This window comes from Spermophilus citellus (genome assembly GCF_964194105.1).
Source record: "Spermophilus citellus genome assembly, chromosome: 6".
Classification (NCBI taxonomy): Eukaryota; Metazoa; Chordata; class Mammalia; order Rodentia; family Sciuridae; genus Spermophilus; species Spermophilus citellus.
In genome coordinates, this window is record NC_138187.1 from 25,669,008 (window position 1) to 25,691,581 (window position 22,574).

The window sequence follows — 22,574 nt, forward strand, 5'->3', positions numbered from 1 at the left end:
TGGGAGTACACCTTTGGGGTAGGTATTTTATCCCTGGAGACTGGAGCTTTCTCTCTATCTGCTTCCTAGTGTCCTTAGCTGCTTTCCTCCACCATGCTCCTTCGACTGACTTTGGGCCTCAAAGAATGGACTCAACCATTTATGGACTGACTAAGACCTCTGACAGAGCAAGTTACAAAATGAACTTTTCCTCCTTTAATTGTTCTTGTCAAATCTTTTGGAAATGAAAAAGCTGACTAAAACACCATTATGGTGGCAGGGCACATGACACTGTACATCTTACCACATATTTTACTTATAAAGATGTTATGCAAACAAACAAAAAAAAAGCCTTCACCTGTCATCCTATTGCTCAGCACCTTCCTGTAAAGATGTGTGAGACTCTAGGTTTTCTCAATGAAAACTATCTTCATGATTCCCAAGATAATTCTGTAACCTTCACTCACCCCAAACACTTTTCAAGAGACAGGGGCTCCAATACTTCTGAATTTCTCAGTCCCCTTTCTAATGCCTCACACCTGGTCCCTAAGTATCTGAAGGTTTCTAACAAATATGTAAATGTGTACTCAGTTTATTTCACAAGGTAATGGCAGAAAGAATATACAATCAGGAAAAAAGCTTCCTGAGACATTACCTCTCAGAATCCTGGAAAGCAGAACCACACTAAAAAGTGCAGGATTGGGCTATATAGCTCAGTGGAAGAGCACTTGCCTAGCATGTGTGAGACACTGGGTTCAATTCCCAGCACCATATATAATAATAATAAAATAAATAAAGATCTATTGACAACTTAAAATATATATATTTATAAAAAAATAAAAAATAAAAATAAAGTGCAAAGGCTGGGTGGATGGCACATACCTGAAATCCCAGAAGCTTGAAAGGCTGAGGCAGGAAGATAACAAGTTTGAGGCCAGCCTCAGCAAGTTAGCGAGGCGAGGCTCAGCAAGTTAGCGAGGCTCTGAGCACTTTAGCAAGGCCCTGTCTCAAAATATAGAAATAAAAAGGGCCATGGCTGTGGCTAAAGCGCCCCTAGGTTCAATCCCTAGAGCAAAAGAAAAAAAAAAAAAAAAAGGAATGGGAAAAAAATGAAAATATAATATAAAGGCCAGGAGTCATCTGATAAAACCCAATAAAGACAAACTAACACATCCTCCATAGGGTACCTAGCCAATACACACCAGAATCCTCTGGGGAGCTTTTAAACCCATTCATTTAGATTATAGGGGGGCCCTCCCTCCACTTTGCCAAGATCATGGGAACTTTAAAAAAAAACAACTCTCCAGAGTATTGAAATGTGTAGCCAGGCTTGACAATCAGACACCCTCTGGGTTCCTCCTCAGGCAATATATAGATACTAAAAATAATGTGCAATTTAAAAAAAAAAAGTACAGTAAGGCTTTTAAAGCTGGTGGTAGATGCAAAGGTGTTAGGTATGTTATATTATGTGCAATTCCATATTTGTAAACTATTTGATAGTCATATAAACACATGTATACACATGCACTTTTTTTTTTTTTGTACTGAAGATTGAACCCAAGGACCCTTAACCACTGAGCCAAATCCCAGCACCCCCCCCTTTTTTTTTAATTTATTTTGAGACAGGGCCTTGCTAATTTGCTGAAGCTAGCTTTGAACTTGTGATCCTCCTGCCTCAGCCTCCTGAGTAGGCATGTGCCACCATACCCAACATACATGCATTTTTTAGACAACTATAGTTATAATAAGCTCATGGCAAATTGGTCCTAGAAGGGAGCAATAGAAATAAATTTACATTCCTATGGATTACAGACTGGTGGAGTCTGGGGTTTTATTTCACTGGGGGGAAAAAAATCAAGACCATTTCAATTGATCTGCTGACTTGAAAATGCTGACCTGCATTCTGTATTATGACTCACTATACAGACAGGTCTTGAAAAATGGTTTAGTCAAACTGAGCTCAGAAAGACCAAAGGTATCTGCTTAACCAACACCTAAAATCAACAGAGCTTCCAGCCTCAGCCAGCCTGGCTATGAAATCCTTTATATAACCAAACATCTGCAATCACACAGTAATCTGGGAGAAGAAGGTATTACTACTATAAAGGTACAGCTCTACAGCCACTGAAATGAAGATGAGAACATAGTCCAATGAAAGTTAATCTAGGGAAAAACCCATTCCTCTTCTCATCAGAGAGGCAGGGCAGGCTCAGGAACCTGAAGTAGTCTGGATCTACTCCTTCCTCTAGCCCCCCACCCACTCCACCCTCATACTGGGGATTTAACCCAGGGGCATTCTACCCCCTAGTTATCTTCTCATTTTTATTTTGAGGGGCTGTAACTACATCACTAGACTAGTCTTGAATTTGTGATCTTCCTGCCTGGAGTCTCTGGGATTACAGGCGTGCAATATTGTACCCAACCCTTCCTCTACAACTTTTATCTACAAGACAACAGGGAAGTTATTTAACTTCTGTGAATCACAGTTTCCTCCAAAATAAGAATAAAATCACCTACTTCACAGCATTGTTGTGAGGGTTAAATGAGATAATGCATGTAAAGCTCTCTATATAAGAAATGCCACAACAAGCAGTAAGCACTTGGAAAATATAAGATGGTGTTAAAATTATTATGTAAATGGTGGCAGATTCAGGCACTGAAGAGCAAAGCTGTTCCCCAATTTATGGCAACCAGGCACTGGAATTCTGTATATTTCATACCATACTCATAAACGGGGGGGGGGGGGGGGGGGGGGGGTCCACAAATCCTCTGATCCAAAAGATGCCCCTGCCTCCAATGGCCTAAAACAGTGGCAGCAAGGCACCATGAGAAGCTACCATACAAAAATATCTCTAGACCTAGACTTATTTGACTACCAGCTATGTGTGTGTGTGTGTGTGTGACTTTGAAGAAATTCAAAACCACATTTTCAGTTGGAAAACAAGGGCTTGGCAGACAGTTTTAGCTGTTTTTAAGCTTCTTCTATCACTTGGCTTTAAAAGTCAAAGTCCTCTTAGGCCTCTGCCCCATCTCTGCCCCTCTTCCTCACTGGCTTCATTCTAGCCACATGGCCTCCTACAACTGGACACAACAAGCCACTCCTTCCTCAAAGCCCTCACACTTCCTTTTAGCTCTCCTTAAATGCTCTTCTCCTGACTATCCATATTTCTTACACACTCATTTCCTTCAAGTTTGTGCTCAAATATCATTTCCTTGAAGAAGCCTTATCTAAGCCACCACAATAAAATGACACATCAGCATACACACACTAAATTCACACCTTCACTCTGCTTTATAAAACCAGTCACTAACACATTATGTTCCTGCTGATTTACAATATGCCCCCTACACCCCTGCTAGAATATAAATTCCATTACAGGTAGACATATATTTCTCTTATTTAATACAGTATTCTCTGCACCTCAAACTGTGCCTGCCTAGCACACTGAAACTCTCAATAAATACTTTATGAATGAGAGAATAAGAATCCAGACTCGCTTTTTCCTTTCAAAAAAAAGACTCTTACCCTCACTTATAAAACAGATAAAAAAGATAGGGTTCTTCTGGTCAGGAATCCCCCCCCCCAGCTGACTCAGTGTCTTTTGAGATACCCAAAGCCACTACCCAAGATGATCACCAAAGTCCCTTACCAATCAAAAAGCCTACATTATTTGTTAGATGCCAAAAGAAACATCAGATTTAAGAATGACTCCATTTTCTGATTTCACCTACACCTGATTGGCACTCAAGAAAGACCCTGGAAATTCAAAGCATACCATGTTCCAGAACTGCTGCACCCCTAAAATTATCTACAACCAGACTTTAAGCCTGAATCTTTCAATACCCTTCACATGGTCCCTTGTGTCTCCAGGACCTATCACTGAGCATGTAGGCTGCAACAATCTTACTCCTCCTAACAGAAAAAGGAAGAGGGGTGACAGACTTGCGACTTCTGAAGAGACAGATGCTCTACAATGGAGGATATAAATTCCTGAACATGGCAGCCACTTTGTGGCTTCCTGTCTCTATTACTTAGTTGTCTAAATGACCTCCAAATAAAATCAACCCTAGGATGGCCTGTTGGGGGCTCACAATCAAGAAAAGAGGTTGAGACAGTCTCGGGGGTCAGTAGGGAGGACGACTGCATAATACATAACATTCAGAAGGAACTCTCCTAAGAAGTCAACTGGCTGTAATACTATGATAGGGACCTAGACACAACTAAACAACTGTCTCACAATTGCAGGAAGGTATGAAATACACTCAGCAAACAAGTAGGACATTTACAAATCTATATCATCCAGTCCAGCAGTACTGAATAAGAGTCACTGTTTAAAAGCATGGTGACCCATCCATTAACACTGTAATCCTTATGCCAGAAAATTTATGCCTTTCTATGTCCACATATTCTCTAATGATGCCATTGCTGTCAGCATGCTACAGGAGTGTTTCTTAGAAGATGGAAATAATGACAAAGAACATCATTGGAAAAGCAATTACTTGTTATACTATTTTACAATGGCCATATGGACTGAATTTCAGCAAGATAATTTCCAAATCAGGCTGAGTGTACATATTTCTCTATCCCTAATTCCAGGTACATCATACTAAATAAAATAAGAGTACAGCTAAAATATGGACAGCAGATGGGGAAACCTACAAGAATGCTAAAGTAAAGTTCATCTGTAAACAGTAAGAAGAGAACACTCAAGTGCCTGAGGGAAACTGGCAATCATCTGCTAGCCCATCTTCACCCTGTGTCCTTAATCAAAAGAACATCACAAGAGGGGTATTAAAAAACACCAAGCCAGCCAAGAAAGGACAGACACACACACACACACACACACACACCAAAAAAAAAAAAAAAAAACTCATTGTTCCTAACCAAGAGTTTAAAATCTGAGTCAAACCCTAGGCATAATAAAGAATTTATATTTTATACATCCATAAAATTAAAGCGTTAAGAAATTGTCTTTAAAATCCTGGACTTAGGTACTGGGGTTGTAGTTCAGTGGTAGAGAGCTTGTCTCACACTGTGAGGCCCTGGGTTCAATCCCCAGCACCACATAAAAATAAACAAATAAAAATAAAAAATATTGTGTCCATTTACAACTTAAAAAAATTGGACTTGAAAAGTATGGCTCCTGTTACACTAATTTTTTACAGTTAATTTTAAAAGGAAATGCTGTGACTTAGGTCTCCCTTACAATTACATAAAGAAAGAACTCTACCACATTTTCACTTTGGGTATTGGAAAGGACACTGACGTAGTTGGAAAGAGGGACAAGACACTGTGTCTCAGAGAATGGTGGTTCCAAGCAGAAACTGCCACCTCTCCTCAAGTCAAAGACTCCTTTGAGAAATGTTTAATTGACTTGTCTTCATATTTACCTAGAAGTCTTCTGAAATTTCAGTCCCAGAGAGGACATGGGGTGTGTGTTTTGTTCTTCTTTGTTGGGGATGGGGTTATCTTACCTTCCTGTCACCTAGCCAAGTCTAAAACCTTAAGCATTAAAGAATGAAATAAAGGATGAAGCCCAGCAAAGATGAGGAGGGGCCTTCTCAAGAATGTACAATACTCTATTAAAGCAGGTGGGATTTCTATATGAAGCAAATCTAACAGCCACATTCATTAGCATACTCTAGCATAAACAAACCTCAACAGTATAGAATGGGGAATGAAAGAGAACAATTTGCAAATGTCCTTAGAATAATGAAAGGAAACAATAATGAGGAAATAATGGACTATTTGTCACTAGGTACCTTCAAGAAATAGATATCAAGAAAAGCAAAGAGATATTTAGTATAGTCTTTAACCAGTAGAATGGAGTGCCTATTAGATTTTTGGGTTCTCTTTTAAAGTTGCACCAATAATAAGGTCTCTTTTATTGTTGAAAAGATTTCTGAGAGAAGTGCCACCTCCCAGCAAAATACTTAGAAATCTCTAGTAGATTCCTTAATGCACAGAAAAGTATGAAGGGTGCTAATCCTTTCTCCAATTTTACACTCTGGTTTCAGGAAGTCACTAAGAAAATTATGTCAAGGGGTTTACAATAGAGACAGGCACACAGCAGCCCTCTCATTCATGAGCCTGAAATTCTTGTCATTTTAAAATCTACCTGAGTAATGCTGAGAAAAGTCAGATTCTAATACAAGGAAAGACACTGAAAGAAACAAAACAGCAGCAACAACAATCATGCTACAGATGTACTATGTGATTGGCAATAGTAGAGTACTTGCCTATCTATCATGTGGAAGGCCTTGAGTTCATTTCCCAGCACCACAAAAAATAAATTAAGAAAGGATTCACGGGCTGGGGCTGTAGCTTAGTAGCAGAACACTTGCCTTGCATGTGTAGGGCACTGGTTTCGATCTTCAGCACCACATAAAAATAAACAAGTAAAATAAAATCATGCTGTCCAACAACAAAAAAATATTAAGAAAGAAAGAAAGAACTTCCCAAAAAGTGGTAAAGTATTCTCTCCTCCTTTTTTTTTTTTTTTTTTTAATGCTGTTGGACTTTATTGTCTTTATTTTTATGTGTTGCTGAGGTTCGTACCCAGTGCCTCAAGCAAGCTAGGCGAGCATGCTACCACTGACCCACAAACCCAGCCCTTTCTCTCCTCCTATTTTTATAACTAGAAAACCCTTTGTAACCAAAGATAATTTTCAGGAGCAATAAGGAATAGAGACCCATTTGAGGCTTTCAGAAAATGAATCTGTATTAAAAAGAAGAGCATAAAGGGATGAAGGGTCCAAGTTTACATTTCCCAATCTTGAGCAAGTTAACAATCTTCTCTGAGCTTTCTTCAACTGAAAAACAGGTATCATTTCTTTTTTCACAGGGTAGTTCTATGCACAATAAATGCAAAACTGCACATTCAATGCCTGGCATAGAGCAAACAGTAAATGGCAGCTCCCTGTTCAAAAATATCTTTTGGTGGATTTTTTTGTGGAAATACGTCAACAGTTTAAAAAAAAAAAAAAAACACTGAACACATACTATGCATGGATTACTGAGTAAAAAAACAATTATTCTAAAGTCCTCAAATATTTATTGAAGGATATATGTAGGGAGAGAGCAGGGACTAAAGGCAGAGAATGTAGAGAACTAACAGAATACACAGGAGAAAATACAGGGAGAAAACTCTGGCTTTCTCATTTCTTAGATTCCAATCATAACTCCCAAGTGACACAGAGTAAGCCATAACAGAACATATAACAGACCCCACCCCCCAAAAAACTAATAGCACTTGAACTTCATACCTGCTGCCAAAGAAAAGAATGAAGCACGTCATATCATGGTCAACACTTCAAAAATCTCCTTCACATTGGCCCCAGGACCTCAATCCATGGGGAAATCATTTCAGAAAGATTAAATAAATGCTCCCAAAAGTAAGAAATAAGGTATTTCTCTGACCTAAGCCATATCTCAGTATTAAGACTATCAATTATGTACTATGATTAACATTATTATTATCACCTCTGATATCAGAAACAGGACAGCAGCTGCAGTTAAAACTAACTCTGGGTATGAAATACAAATAAAAGCATGGTTTTGAAATAGGTTTTGAAGTCTGAGCGACTCAAAGAGCCACATGACCAAAATATTTTACAATTCTTAAAAAGAGATCAAGGGAGGTAACAGTGGATAGAAATGCTCCATTACAAAGTTTTTGATATTTTTAGATATTATGTAGAACTACTTTTTAATACAGGAATTATTACTGGAATCACATTATACTTCAATATCTAAAAGCAGTTATATTCCTGAAACAATCTGGTCCATTGCTATATTAGATTAATAAAATGTTTTAAAACAACACAACTATCTTACACAGGTTTCAACATTCAGGTGTGAAATCACACCTCCCAGCACACAAGGCTGAATTATCCCCTTACCTCTCACCTACAATTATCATTTGCTCCCTGCCCTGGTGGCTCTCAGATACCATGTATCCTCAGAGCCTCAAACATACCTTTGAGGGTCTCATCTGCTATGGAGTAAGAGGGAAGACAAAAACAAAAACTTCACCCAGGTTCACACAACTTCTGAAATATCTTTAAAACACACTATGGGGCTGGGGTTGTAGCTCAGTGGTGGAGTGCTTGCCTGGCATGTGTGAGGCACTGGGTTCGATTCTCAGCACCACATATAAATAAATAAAAATATAGGTCCATCAACAACTAAAAAAAATATTTTAAAAAAACTCTATGGTTAGGAATGACTATTTTTCAAAATAAAAAGAGTAAATTTACTTCATAGTTCCTATAAAGGCCAGCTTCTTCCATTAAGGTCAATTCTAAAAATTTAGCAGAGGATGTTTCATCAGTTGAGAGGGCATAATTAGATGTTTTGATTAAAGCATTTTCCTTCCCTGGTTAACAAGATATAACAGATGTCACCAACTTCCCTAATAACAATACAGCCCTGCTTTTGGCATCTTTACAATTTTAAAACTGAACTGTCATATAGAAAAATTATAGGGCTGGGGATATGGCTCAAGCAGTAGCATGCTCGCCTGGCATGCGTGCGGCCCGGGTTCGATCCTCAGCACCACATACCAACAAAGATGTTGTGTCCGCCGAGAACTAAAAAAATAAATAAATAAATATTAAAAATTCTCTCTCTCTCTCTCTCTCTCTCTCTCTCTCTCCTCTCTCACTCTCTCTTTAAAAAAAAAAAAAAGAAAAGAAAAATTATAGCTGGAGTGTCTCTGTACAATCATGACTCTGAAGTGGTTATGACATGCCTGGACTCCCCAATGGAACAGATATGGAAATCATATTCCATATTCTTAGCCTGGAGCTCTCCTTAGCACGCACTTGAAAACCTAGCTCTGAAATCTGAATGATGCGGGCTTATTCAAATCACCACCAATTATTCCTGGAAGCCCCAACCAAGTGAGGTATGAAACCTGAACAGAAAATGCAAATTTCAGCCACCTTCTTCCAGGAGCACAGTGAATACATGAAGAAATGTGTCTCAAGAAAAGCTATGCCTTCTCACTCTACAAAAACCCCAGCTTCCCTACAGAGAGGAGTGCTGTACTTGTTTGTTTTTTGTTTTGTTTTAAAGACTCATAATTTGGGCTGGGGACTTAGCTCAATGGTAAAGCATTTGCCTTGCATGTGTGAGGCACTGGGTTCGATCCTCAGCACCACATACAAATAAATATATTGTGTGTCTATCTACAATTAAGTATATATATTTAAAAGAAAAAAGTCTTTTAAAAAAAGACTCATATTTTTCACAGCAAAATTCCCTGGCACATTTGATCCAATTACCAAAAAAAAAAAAATTGATTTATACCAGTTTTGTCGAAGTATCAGTCCAGAGCGTAACTAGAGATAGGTCTGCATTTCAAATGGAAGGCAGAGCCTCTATGATTGAAGTTTAACTCAAACATCCTGGTTTAACAACTCCATTAATGACATCAAGCAAGATCTAAAGATTACTCAGCCCCTATGTCAGTCGCATGTGTTATTTATAGGACAGTACATCAATCATGTCTTCCCCTTTATTATTTCCTACTTTCTGGCGGTAAGCTATTTGGTCTGCCAAATTAATACATTTCCATTGCTGCTGCAAATCTAAACAAAGATTGATAAAAGATTAATAAAATAGTTGGGTTCTCTGCAACCACATACACACCCAAGGAAATTCATCAATGTCTTTTTATTTGCATATTTGGCTGACTGCCCCCTAGAGCAAATATGTAAGGCACAATGCTCAGGTATCCTACTTGATAAGATTTGCATTTAATTCTAGGTGTCAAACTGCTTCTATTTTAATTACACCCATCTTGATATGTTATTACAATCCCATGAAAACTTCTTTTCATTATATGAATGGCTATAAATACACACACATGACAAATAGTGGTTATAAATTTTCTGGTTCAGCAATGAACAGACAAAGTGCCTTAGCCAACACATAAGAGGACTTAATATTTTCAGTCTCTTCAGTAGAAAAATTTTGGTTGAGTCTTCAACTCAAATGTGCTCCAAAGTTCCCTTGTAGTATGTGTTCTGCTAACAATATTGTTCTGAGTTTCCCTAGATTTCGAGGCTGAAGAAAATATTATGCCCTCCCCTCAAAAAAATGGCCCAAATTAAGATCATCTTATAACTAAATAGTTATTTTTACATGGGACACTAAGATAAATGAGCAATCCTCAAAAATATTACCATCCTAACTTCTTTAGCAGTAGGGGAGTTTTTTTTGTTTGTTTTTTTGTTTTTTAATGTGGTGCTGAGGATCCAACCTAGTGCCTCACACTGCTAGGCAGGGGCTCTACCACTGAGCCACAACCCCAGCCCAGTAGGGGAGATTTTTAAGTAAGTACACAGAGAAAAAGGTCAATGAATTTCAGGATAATTCAAGTGCTGAGGAAGAATTATGAGGTTGGGAAAATATTTTTTTAAAGATTCTTGATATTCAGTAATAATCAGAACATTACTTAAAAAAAACTGGAAGCTTTACAATCATGAGTATCCATCCTTATTTGAAGCAATAAATAAACAAACAAATAGACACTTCTTTTCAAGGTTCCCAATCCACAAAACTCCCGGGTACTAAGGAGAAGTAGAGTCCCCTAGTTTGGCTGAGTAACACTTAGAGCCTCTAACTCTCAGAGTGATCTACAGATCAATTAATTCCTCAGAGCTGTGTTTTCATGTCAAAATGAGAAGTAGAAATACATAACTGACTATAAGGTCTCTATCTCTGAAGCCACTGAGGCTTAGAAAGCACTAATAATGGTTGTAGTGGAATGGATCCAAAGGATTCTCTGAAAAGGTGTAGGTCCAAACTTGAGGAACATTAATCTCAAAACTAATTTTCACAAGCAACTAAAGTGATCACCATAAAAAATAAGGAAAGAGCAAACTGCAAAACAAAGCAATGCATAATAACAAATGCTTGTCTCTTTTACCCTGATGAAAGTATAAATTCACTTTGAACTATTAAAAAATATTTTTCTTAGAAAAACACAATCCAGGGTGTTCATTATTTTCTCCAACTTAATATGTACAGAGTCAGAAGGTAGAAGTCATTGGAATTTCTTCTTGCGGCTGGAAACAAATGATGATCTAATCTCCAACTATTGTTATCTACATCTTCATTCTCTTAAGGGTTCCCACACACACACTTTGTTTTTAACTATGGAAAACCATTCACTGAGCAATGCTTGGCCAGCAACCTTTAGCCTGCAAGCACAAGTGAACAAAGACACCTAGGAGAAGAAGGAAAAACAAAAAGTCTACTTCAATATAACAACTCAGGGATAACTGCAAGTCTGAGCTATAATCTATTTAATTCCTTAGCTTTAAGTTCTTAAATATCACTGCCATCAGAAACTTTACTGAAACCTAAAATGAGTTTGGCTCTGAGCTGCAATAAATGGTTAGTGTGAGGACAAAGAAAATGACATCCCTCAGTTATCATCACATTTTGACCCTGACAGACAAGTCTCAGATTCAGAATTTAGTTGCAGTTTAAAAACATTATGTTTCATCCATATAATCAAGAGTAACGATCTGTCTTTTGCAGGCTGTGCCTCAGTAGCACCCAAAGGTACTTACAATATGAGGATTTTCTGCCAAATAATTAATTCCAACCTGTGTTAGCCACTTCGCATTACTTTATTCACTGGGCTTTCTCCTTCTGTGACTCCAAGTTTACTGTACATGGGTTTTCCAGGGCTCTGAAGGTACCAAGGAGGTATGGCACCATGAGGTATACACAAGCCAAAATAACAGGAAAAGTTTTTTAAAAAATATTTGCATGTAGTTAGTAATGTGTCATGTTTGTTCAGGCAAACCCCAAACAGAATTCAGAAATAAACTGAGAAATTAGAAAGATGAGTCTAGAAAATTGTAGCAAACAATTGCCCTACAAAGAGCTAGTATCAGAGTCCCTCAAATAATGCAAGTTCAGAAATTTTAAAGTCTTCACACTTCATCCACAACTTCTTAAATCCATTCATTATCTTGTATTATTTGCAATATTTTGATAGCTTCACAGTAAAGGAAGGAGAGAGACGGGAGGAGGGAAAACAGGGAAGTAGAAGGGCAGACAACAAGTGGGTGATAATCTAACTAAACCCTAAGATGAGATTGCCACATACACTAATGTGTGAAATAAACACTTCAAAATAAGGGAGCAGTTCCCATGATTTCAGACTTCAAAGTTCCCAAATGCATGGAATCAAAGACCTGAACAAGACTGAGGCAAAGAAGCCTGTACTTGCCTAGACCCTCCCTTCCTAAGCAAGCAAAGGCATTTATCATTTTAAAAGCAAAGGCATTTGATGAAATTTACTCCTTCCCTTCCTCAGTTACTAATAACTTAAACAATGATATGTATTCAGTAATACCAAAATATGCAACACTAACAACCCTTATCCTACAAGTTTGACAGAAGTTACTAATAACTAAAACAATGATATGTATTCACTAATACCAAGATATGCAACACTAACAATCCTTATCATACAAGTAAAGCAAAAATAGAGCTCATATCTGGAAGAAAGAAGATACTTTGGGTCTCAGCCTCAAATTCTACATTCTCCTTCTAGAGGAACAAAAAAAAAATCTACATTCAGAACAAAGGTATAGATTATATATCAGAAACAGTTCTGTCCCCCTAATAATGTACCCAAATTGTTTCTGATCCTCTCCTGTCTCCAATTTTACCAAACTAATTGCCATATTTTTCTTCGTAACCTCAATTATCTGAGTTTTCAAATCTAAATTTTTTTCAGAGCTTTTTCAAAAACTAGTAATTTTTATAAGGTTAAAACTACATTTAGTATATTACAACTCCTATTCAGTACAGAGGTAAAATAAAATTCACCCTGTACATGGATACCCATGAAAACACACACACACACACACACACACACACACACACACACACACACCGTGTCCCTCCCTTCCTCAAGTGCTACCAGCCCTCTTGTCCAAAAATGTCCAAATGCTAAACTTCAACTATTTTTTTCCCATTTGGGGATCTTTATTTCTAATCCTAACATTCCCTCAAACTAAAAATCACCTTTTTTTAATTTAATGATTCATTTATATCCTCTCTACTTCCAAAAAACAGCTTAAGTGGTTAATTTCCAGTTAACACAAGCCACATGGACTCATCCTACCACAACCATCAACCTCATCTCACATAAATACTCCTCCAGTGATACTCTGCCTTACAGAATAAAATACTGAAATTCAGTAAGTATGGTAAAATGCTTGAATTCGTAACCACACACACTATCCACACTCTTCTGTCTTCCAACCCTTCTCATCCTTTACAAACTCCTCAGATGCTAACGCTATACACACTTTCAGAAGTGAAATGCTCAGAACTGACCCATTTACTCAGCAGTCCCAAGCCAAACTGTCTAAGAAAGTGAAACAGGCAACCAAAACAGTTCCACAGTTTTCTTTGGCTCTGTTAACAGCAGAAGAGACATTCTGACCCTTTTTGAATTATCAGTTCATACATATGAGCAAAAGGCAGCTAATCTGACACCTTTGTTTTATCATCAATGTCAACCTTCTTTCTCATCCAACCTTCCCCCCCCCCCCAGGTTGCTAAAAAGCAGCAACACAAGAAACTGGAAGGGACCAAGGGAGGATAAAACATACCGGCTGAAGGGCAGCTTGGTGGCCTCAGAATTGGGCTGCTATCACAATGAAAAGGTTAATAATGAGAATCACTCACCAATACTCACCTCATGGTAGGGATTCTAACGATCAGCTAGAAAGCTGACAGCAGGCTGTAACCCTCACTATGTACACCTCACGCTGCCCTTGCCACAACTGCTTAAGCAGAAGCTTCCCGCTCAACTACACGCTTCTGTGCCTGATTTTCCAAGTTGTCTAATGTCAGCCCATTGACCCAAGACTGCCAAGAAATCACCATATTCCAAGATCTAGAAGGACTTCTTTTTGGAATACTGTCCAGGATGTCCCATATTGGTATACAGATTACAATGCTGAAGTATAAGTACCCTGTGGCCAAATAAATTTAGGAAACAAGGCACATGACTTCACTGATATTCAAAATTCACTTTCACCTAATGAAGACTTTTAATTCTGACAGAATAAGTCATTCATTTACTTTTGTCTAGCCCTCTAAGATCCAAAATCTGTTTTGAGTGTAACTTACTCTGTTTTGGTCTGAAATACAACTTATGAACATCCTGCAAAGCTATTTTCCCTTTCAAGATTGAGACTCTTTTGCTCTAAACTAGCCCAAATCCCTTCAATAATGGATGAAGAAAATGACACTTTTATAGAGTTAACTCCCCAAGAAAGATCTCTATACAATTAGTTTAAAGGGATAAGCCTGGACCATAGGTCTCCACAGGTCTCTTGACCCTGCAACTTTTTTCTTTTTGAGAACCCAGGGGGGCCCTACCATGGAGATACATCGTCAGCTTTATATTTAATTTGAAACAGGGTCTCATTAAAGTTGCTGAAATCAGCCTTGAACTCAAAATTCTCCTGCTTCAGCCTTCTGATTAGCTGGGATTAAAAACTTTGTATGGCAACAAGCACTCTTACTGTTGCACTCAATTCTAACAGCACTTCCTTGCCCCCATGTCTTAATCACATAACGTAATGTCTTCTTACTTGTCTATTTTATGTGCTTCTTCAGTATTTAAAATGCTCTCCAGTTCTCCACTCCTACCCTATCTATGCAAATCACTTCATCCTTCTAGGACCCAACTTCTCCATGAAGACCCCTCAAAAACTTCTGCCTGGGGCTGGAGTTATGGCTCAGTGGTAAAGCACTCATCTAGCACACGTGAGGCCCAGGGTTCAATTCTCAGCACCACATAAAAATAATAAAATAAAGGTATTGTGTCCAACTACAACTAAAAAATACTTAAATTAAAAAAAAAAACTTCTGCCTATCTCTGAAAGTCTACTGCACTTATTATGTCTAAGTCTACTTATTATGTATTCAAATACCTGTTTAAAAGAATTTAACAGGTGATAAACTTATCAATTAAACTGCATACATCTTCAAGATGCTATATATATTTTTTAAGGTTTCTCCATATTTCTAATGCCTTGCACATACGAAGCAATCCATAAATATTTGCTCTCTCAAATAAAGAACATGATTATTGTTGTTTTTAAAACAACTCATTGAGACTTGACCATAACAAACTGTTGGAAACATGGCATATGATAAGTACATCAAATTTTGTACAGCTGGGCTGGGGTTTGTAGCTCAGTAGCTGAGTGCTTGCCTCACATGCATGAGGCATTGGGTTTGATCCTCAGCACCACATAAAAAAATAAACAAACACAAAGCTATTGTATCCATCTACAACTAAAAAATAGTATAATTTTTTTTTTGTACATCCTATTTAAGACCATTGATGTGTGGGTAAGCCCTGAGACAGAGCTAGGAAATGAAAACCACAGTATGATCTTATACCCACCAGAAAGAACTGTGTTCCTTAATTTTCACAAGATTCCAAGGCTCTAACAAGTCTCTTGTCCGCTAATTCCACCAATTTAATCTTTACATCCCCATGTCAGTTGCACTAAGTGAATATTCCCAAAGAACCCAATGCACAAAAAAAGAATAAGGGGAGGGGGACTGAGGTTGTGGCTCAGTGACTGAATGCTCTCCTCCCATGTGGAAGGCACTAGGTTCCATCCTTAGCACAACATAAAAAGAAAGGTATTGTATCCATTTACAACTAAAAAAATACTTTGAAAAGAATAAAGGGGAAGTGGATTTGCAAAATCAAATTTTCAGCCATAATGCTCACATGACTTCCTCTTAACAGAGATGACACAAAAAGCCAAACATCAAAAAGTTACTATTATCTGGTGCATCAGCATGCACTAATGGTACTAGGACCCCAATATTTCCACCATTTGTAAGTTCTTAGCTACACCCACTGTAAAAAACAAAACAAAACAAAAAAAAAACCAACTAAACATATCTAGGGATATTCGCTCTTAATTCTGTCATTTAAAAAATTTCCAGCTAAACAATACCATACCCAAATGGTAATTCCACTTCTCTACTACATAATGAAAAGAACACCGTGTTCAACTTTAGCCTCCTCACCTACCCTCTTATCTTCTATCATCAGATTCTTCATAATCACACACTTGAACTTCAGGGAACAATTACTCAAGGGAAATGTCCCTGCAGAATATAAAACTACCTCAGCCAGTTTCACTGTCTATGAGGTGTGAGACTTGCCAAACTATGCGTATAGCTTTCATCATCTAAAAAAAAGATTCCAACAATAGTGAAACTAATCAGCAAAAAAAATCAAGGCTTTCATTAGACAAGTTTAATTACTTACTCTCCAGAATCTGTAAAATCATAGTTGGACTGGAATTATTTATGTCAACATATTCATTATGAGTTTTTAAAAAGGGAGCCCAAAATCAAGCTACTCAAGACAAAATCATAAAGTCAATGTGTCCATTAACACCTGAAGCATGTTCCTTGAGTCTGACAGCTATTGTTATAAACTGGCATAAGTATATAAGCCTAGGTATGAAAGTCAATATTCCTGGTTTCTTATCATCACATCATACCAGCAGCAGCCTTAGTGAGAGGTGATAACAATTGTTTTCAGTTCTAAACACAGGGCTCAAAAACACAGTATACATTTAGGGTAACTCTTAGGCTCTATAATAATTCTTAACATTTACAAACATGGTCTTAACACACATTTTTGTCCAAGTTCATAGTTTAGTTGCCCGTTTCCTAATCAGCCCTCATGTTTCCTGGTTTATAATTTACTAAACCTTCCAAAACGATTAGTGGAACATGAGAGGTTTTATTTTAACAATCACTACACATATATTCTGACTATTCAAAAAGGACACTGTGTGATACCAAGCAGACACATCTACCTTTTGCTAAAGAACCAGACAAATATTTTTTCCCCAGTGTATGTTTAATATGAAAAGTTTATTAACAGCTTTCCTACAAAAGTTAGACCTATGAAAATGTAAATAGTAATAGCATATCTGACATTTGGGAACTGGTGAATTTCTTTAGGAATGATAATGATACTGTGGGGGTTTTGTAGTTTTTGAGTCATTATTTAGAGATTTATATACAAATATTTACAGATGAGATATCACATCTGAGAGCAGGGAGTAAGTACATGGACCACGCAAGAAACGTGATAACACATGAGTTGGTAGTTACTGAACTTTGGTGTTGGGTGTATTAAGAATTAATGTTCGGCTTGTCTACTTTTGTGTATGTGTACATTTTGCTACCAAATTTTAAATAAACTTTTCAAAAAGTTAGGCCTGTTATACCCACAAAATAATATATATTTAGATATGAAGGTGACACAGAGTTCAGCTAACCAAAGTAACCTGAGTTTTGAATCTGGAAAAGTACCAGAAAACAATTACAGCAAGGAAAGAAACAGTATTAGTAGTACATTTTTAATTTGGGGTCTTATTTAAAAATTAAGTTTTCAAACTCAAAATAAACTGGAAAGAGCACATTTTCTTTCAAAAGCCAAGCATATTGATAAATATATTACAAATCCAAACAGCTATTGTTGTAAACTGGCATAAATATATAAGCCTAGCTATGAAAACTTACTAAAAATGAAACAATCAAAAATTATTACATGTTATATCCATCTCTATTTGGTCTTCCAAAACGATCATGGGAATCCAGAGGCCATTCTTGCTTAACGAGAGGGACCACAAAGAAAGAAGAACCACTTGTAACCATCTTTTACAAGTACTTTCCTGAACCAACCACAAATTAGCAACAGTGAACCAAATTCTAGGCAATGCTTTCTCTTAGGAATACATGATGCCATATCAATCTCTACCTTGAAGAGAAGTCACACTTCAAAGTACCCATTCACCTTGGCAAAGTTAAAGCCACGGTTAGAATTATCCTAAGTGGTGAGCCTCAACACTCAAAATTTTGGCCAATACACCAGTTCTAGAACCAAAGGGTAACTGATTCCATCACTGACATCAAAATCTATAGTCTCCACCAAATAACCATCATCAATCACCTTCCCTTCCTCCCCAACGAATGTCCACCATCCACCACCACCTCGACCAAAAGCAGTTCACAGAAGAGAACAATGCTAACAGGAAGATTTTTTTTTTAACCTTACACCAGAACACATACACAGAAGTACAGTTACTATATGTGAAACATAACCTTTCATCGAAAAAGCTTGTATTTGTGCTTTTGAAACAATACCATAATAACACCTAAAAAAAAAATTAAAGTGAAAACTTTCCTTCAGGATTCTCAAACCTTCACATTAGGTGCAAGAAAGGTTTTGTGCTTAAGAAAACTGGACCAACTCTGCAGTCTCAAAGCATTCGGTGTGTGTGTGGTACGAACACTGGGGGAAGGGACAGGGAAATGAGGGGGCAGTTAAAATTCATAGAGGCCAATGCTCAATCCTAGCATCAAATTAGATCTGTCCAGGCAAATATAGTTTCCCCTGAACCCTAGACAGACCCCCCCCCCTCTAGTACCATCTTCCGAACACCACCACCACCACCCCAAGCCTCTTAACTGGCAGGAAAATGTGCATTTGAAAACCAAAGCTGCCTGCAGGTGCCTAAGGAATAAAGACACACATACACATACACATATACACACACACAAAGCAAATCACTTAGGAAAAGCATATACACACACACACACACACACACACACACACACCCCAAAAAAAGAGAAAGGAAAAGGAGAGGTATAATTGTGACAAGCCCTTCAGCAACCAGCTAGAATTTTATTCTTTCCTCCTACCAGTCCTCTGGTGTACCTTTTTCTGTCCTTCAACTCAATTGCTCATGTACACACACACGGGCATGTGTATGTGTACAGATAATATAATCATTAACCCTTGCTGTAACAGAGCTCCACACGGAATACAGAAAAATATTCCATCCTTTCCTCTTCTCTCCCCTCCTCCCTCCTTTCTCCCAAACAGGAGAAAACGCCCCCTTCCCCAGCTTCAATTAAAAAAAAAATGCGGTGGGGGGTGGCAAAGAAACCACGAAACCCCTCCGTCTCTGGCCCCTGGACACCAGGAAAGGTGTGTGCTAGACACACGCGGACACCGGCTCTGGAGAAGCACCCGGGAACGGTCCACAGGCGCCCCAAGCCCAGCGGAGACTTCGCCAGCCAAGAAGCCATGATTGGGGAGGGCGCGGAGGCAGGGGCAGGGGCAGCGCTCTCCGCGGAGGGGGGCGCATTGTTGTGGTCCCCGCACCCCTTTCTCTCTGCCCATCAGCTGTGGAGGGGTGCGGGAAGGGGGCGCCGCGGAAGGCGAGCCAGGCAGGGACCCGCAGGCGGGCAGGGCTCCGCGAGTCCGCCGCCGGCGCTCCGCCCGCGCCCCCGCCCGCGGCAGCCCCGGCGGGCCAGACAGACCGACAGACAGCGCCAAGCGCGGCGAGCCCGGCCGGGAGCCCGGCGCCGCCAACGGGGCCGCGCATAAAGGCAGACGGGGGGAGGGGGCGCTTACCTCCAGCGCTTCAAAAGTGACAAAGCTGGTCATGGCAAACCCATCGATGATGTCCTCTTCGGCCGAGGTGGACTCGCGCCGCTTCCTCCGAGGGGGTCTGGGCCGGGACGGGGCGGAGGACGGGGGCTTCCCATTGTCTTCCTTGTCGGAGCCCGACGACGAGGCGAGCGAGGGCGCCCGGGTCCGGCCGGCCCCGCCGCCGCCCGCCGTGCCGGCCCCCAGACAGCCCCGGGAGCGCCTCTCCCGGTCTCGCTGCGACCGCGACCGCCGCTTTTTGCGGAGTCCATGGCCCCGAGCCGGGCCATCCATGGCTCTGCCACGCCGGGGTCCCCGCGCTCGCCGCCCGCGCGCCACAGGCTCCGGCCGCGACCGCACAAAAAAATTGACACGGAGCCCTCCCTCCCGCGGCACGGCGTCCCTCCGCCCCGAGCAGGGCGCGGGGGCGGCGGCGGCCGAGCGCCGGCGGCGAGGGAAGGAGGAAGGCGCGGAGAAAGAAGGGGAAGGGGCGGGGAGAGGGGAGGGCGCCGCGGCGAGGGCGCAGGGCGCGAGCCCAAGTGCGGGGCTGCCCGCCGCACCGAGGGCCGAGTCGCCTGCGAGCGGCGCCGAGCAAAGTAATGGCTGCACACACAGGTCTCCTTCGGAGGCAGAGAAATAACTCGCCGAGCAGGCAATAAATCAGAATAGCGGAATGCTTTGATCGGGAGACGAGGAGGCTCGGGGGAGCCCGCCCCGCGGCCGCGGCCCGCCGCGCCCCCCGCCCCGCGCAGACGCTCGCCGCCCGCACCCGCCGGCGGGCCCGCAAAGGTCGCGGCAAAGTGGGGGCGCGGAACTTCGCCCGCCCCGGCGCGGGAGAACGCCCCCGCCGCTGCTCACGCTCGCGGCGCAGGAAACTCACTGCCGGGCCGCAAGAGGTCCGAGCCGCGCAGCCGGCGGCGGCCGGGGCCGGGCAGCGGCCGCGGCGCGGCCAGACTCCCCAGCGCGGGGCGCATAATAACGCCCGGCCCGTGCCCCGGGGCGCCGCGCGCGGCGGGCGAGTCTCGCCGGGCAGTTGAGGTGGCGCTTGGCCCGGGCTGCCGGAGGGGAGCGGAGCGCCGCGTTGCCCCTGCCACAAAACAGAGTCCCGGTCCCGAGAAGAGGGCGGCCTTCCCCAAAACCGGGAGGGCGAGGCAGGCGGTCGACAAGCAGAGCAGAACAGAAAGAAAGCTCCCCGGGAGCCGCTGGGGAGCCGTCGCCGCCTCGCGCCGACCGCCCGAGGCAGAAGCGCTGACAAGAACGCCGCTCTCACCGCCGCCGCTAACGCTGCCGCCGCCGCCGAAGCCCCGAGCCGGAGGGTGCACGGCGTGTCCCCGGGCGGGTGCAGCGGGAGCCCGGGCACGGCCCCATCCTCCGCCCGCTTCGCTGCGCTCCCGCTCCTCCCCCTGCGTGGCCGGCCCACCGCCGCCGCCGCCGCCGCCGCCTCAGCCCAGCCCCGCGCCGCCCGCCCGCTTGCTGCCTCGCCCGCGCGCGCGCTCACGCCCACCGCCTCCCCGCGCCCCGCTCTGAGCGCGCTCCCGGCCAACAAGATCACGTGGGCGGCCGGGCTCCTCCGCCCCCGCCCCCTCCCCAGTTGTAGAGTGTGTGGAAAGCAGAAGGCTGGGGGCCGGCAGCGCTCGCGAGCCCAGGGCATGCGCGCTGGGGCGGCCGGGCCTGCGCACTGGGGGTAGCGGGGCGCCGCGCGGGGGGCGGGGGGCGGGTGGCAGGGGGCGAGGGGGACGAGCGGCGGGGGCCGCGCGCGGGGGCGGCCGTCCGGAGCGCCCCGCCGACGGTCCCCGACCCTCCGCGCGCACCGCGCGCCTTCCCGGGACACTTGCTCCTCAACCCGCCCGAGGAGCCCCAGGGCTTCCCCCCGGCGACCCGTGGGGTCGGAGGAGGACGCTCGGGGCGGGGACGCCGCGGGGCGCTCGAGGCCGGGGCGTGACCGGGCGCCGCAGAGGAAGCGGGCGTCCGGTCGCGCGAGGCCCCGCAACGCTCCTGCAAACTTTTCCCCACGTGGCGCCGCCGCGCGAGGCCGAGCCTCCCCGCGCCGGGCGGCCTCCAGCACGGCCAGGAACGCGGGCGGCTGCGAACTTGACCCGTCGGAGCCGCCGCCGCCGCCGCCGCGGGCTTCCACCGCGTCCCCGCGCCCGAAAGCAGCTGATGCTTGTGGAGAGTTGTCCTGAGGAGCCGAGGAAGGCAGGGCCACCGCCCGTCCACGGGGTCGGGATCCCGCGGGCCGTCACCAGCCCCTTGGCACCTCACTGTCCCTGCGACCAGAATCCCACCGCCCGATACCCTGTCGCCCTGGACAGCCCACTCGGGGAAGAAGGGAAGGGAAGTGACCGGGTCTCTAGGCTCTGTGTAGGACCCTTCTTAATTTAGAATCCCGGCTTACGCGTCTCATTAGTTCTATGAGAAAGAGGTGGAAGGAAACAGCGGAGGACCGAGTTTTCTCGGACACACCCTGGACTGACTGGCTGCTTTTCTTTTTCCTTTATCCCCCACGCTGCCCCTCCCTTTCCCATTTCAGTGTGATTAGAACTAACCCGGCTTACCATGGTGCACAGAGTCCCGAGGGCCTTCCTAGCTCTCCGACCCTACCAGAAGCTCGCAAGCCTCACTCCTCGTGCGCTTCTGGGGGAAAAAAAAGTTCATGATTTGTCATTCCCTATTTTTAAGTTACACTCCAGCTTCCCCATCACTATATCCCAGGTCTGCATCTGTCTAAAATAGGAGTGGAAGTAATGATGCAGGGTGCAGGGGATTCAAGATACCAGTTGTAGAGATGGTCTGGACTGAGAATTAGAAGTCAAGCTTTATGCCTGTGCAGGGAAGAAACCCTTTGACCTTGGGCGAGACTTCTAAATGACTAATTTTCTATCTTGTAAACCAAAGAACTTCAATTAAATGTTCAAAAAGTGCCCTTTCAGGTCTACCACTGCCGACTCAAAAATTACATAATTTCAAGAAGATCGTGTGCTTTATTTCTTGAAAATAGTGCCTGGTATATTGGATCTGTTTCAATTTGTTAGGAACAAACACAATGCCACCTTCCAAAATTAC

At 42.8% G+C, this 22,574-nt stretch overlaps 1 protein-coding gene across 4 annotated transcripts in view; it reads right to left on the reverse strand.

The window, feature by feature from the left end:
* AUTS2 (activator of transcription and developmental regulator AUTS2) overlaps nucleotides 1–19,932 on the reverse strand; it is a 1,127,114-nt gene extending 1,107,182 nt beyond the window's left edge. For 2 of the 4 annotated variants that reach the window (XM_081300097.1, XM_081300094.1), the window contains exon 1: nucleotides 19,497–19,931. In XM_081300097.1, the coding sequence (XP_081156223.1) occupies nucleotides 19,497–19,805 (309 nt within the window). In that variant the 5' untranslated portion in view covers nucleotides 19,806–19,931. Of the gene's footprint in view, nucleotides 1–19,496 lie in introns of all 4 variants that reach the window. The other 2 variants (XM_081300095.1, XM_081300096.1) reach the window with 2 other exon arrangements.
* Nucleotides 19,933–22,574: the final 2,642 nt, after the last annotated feature.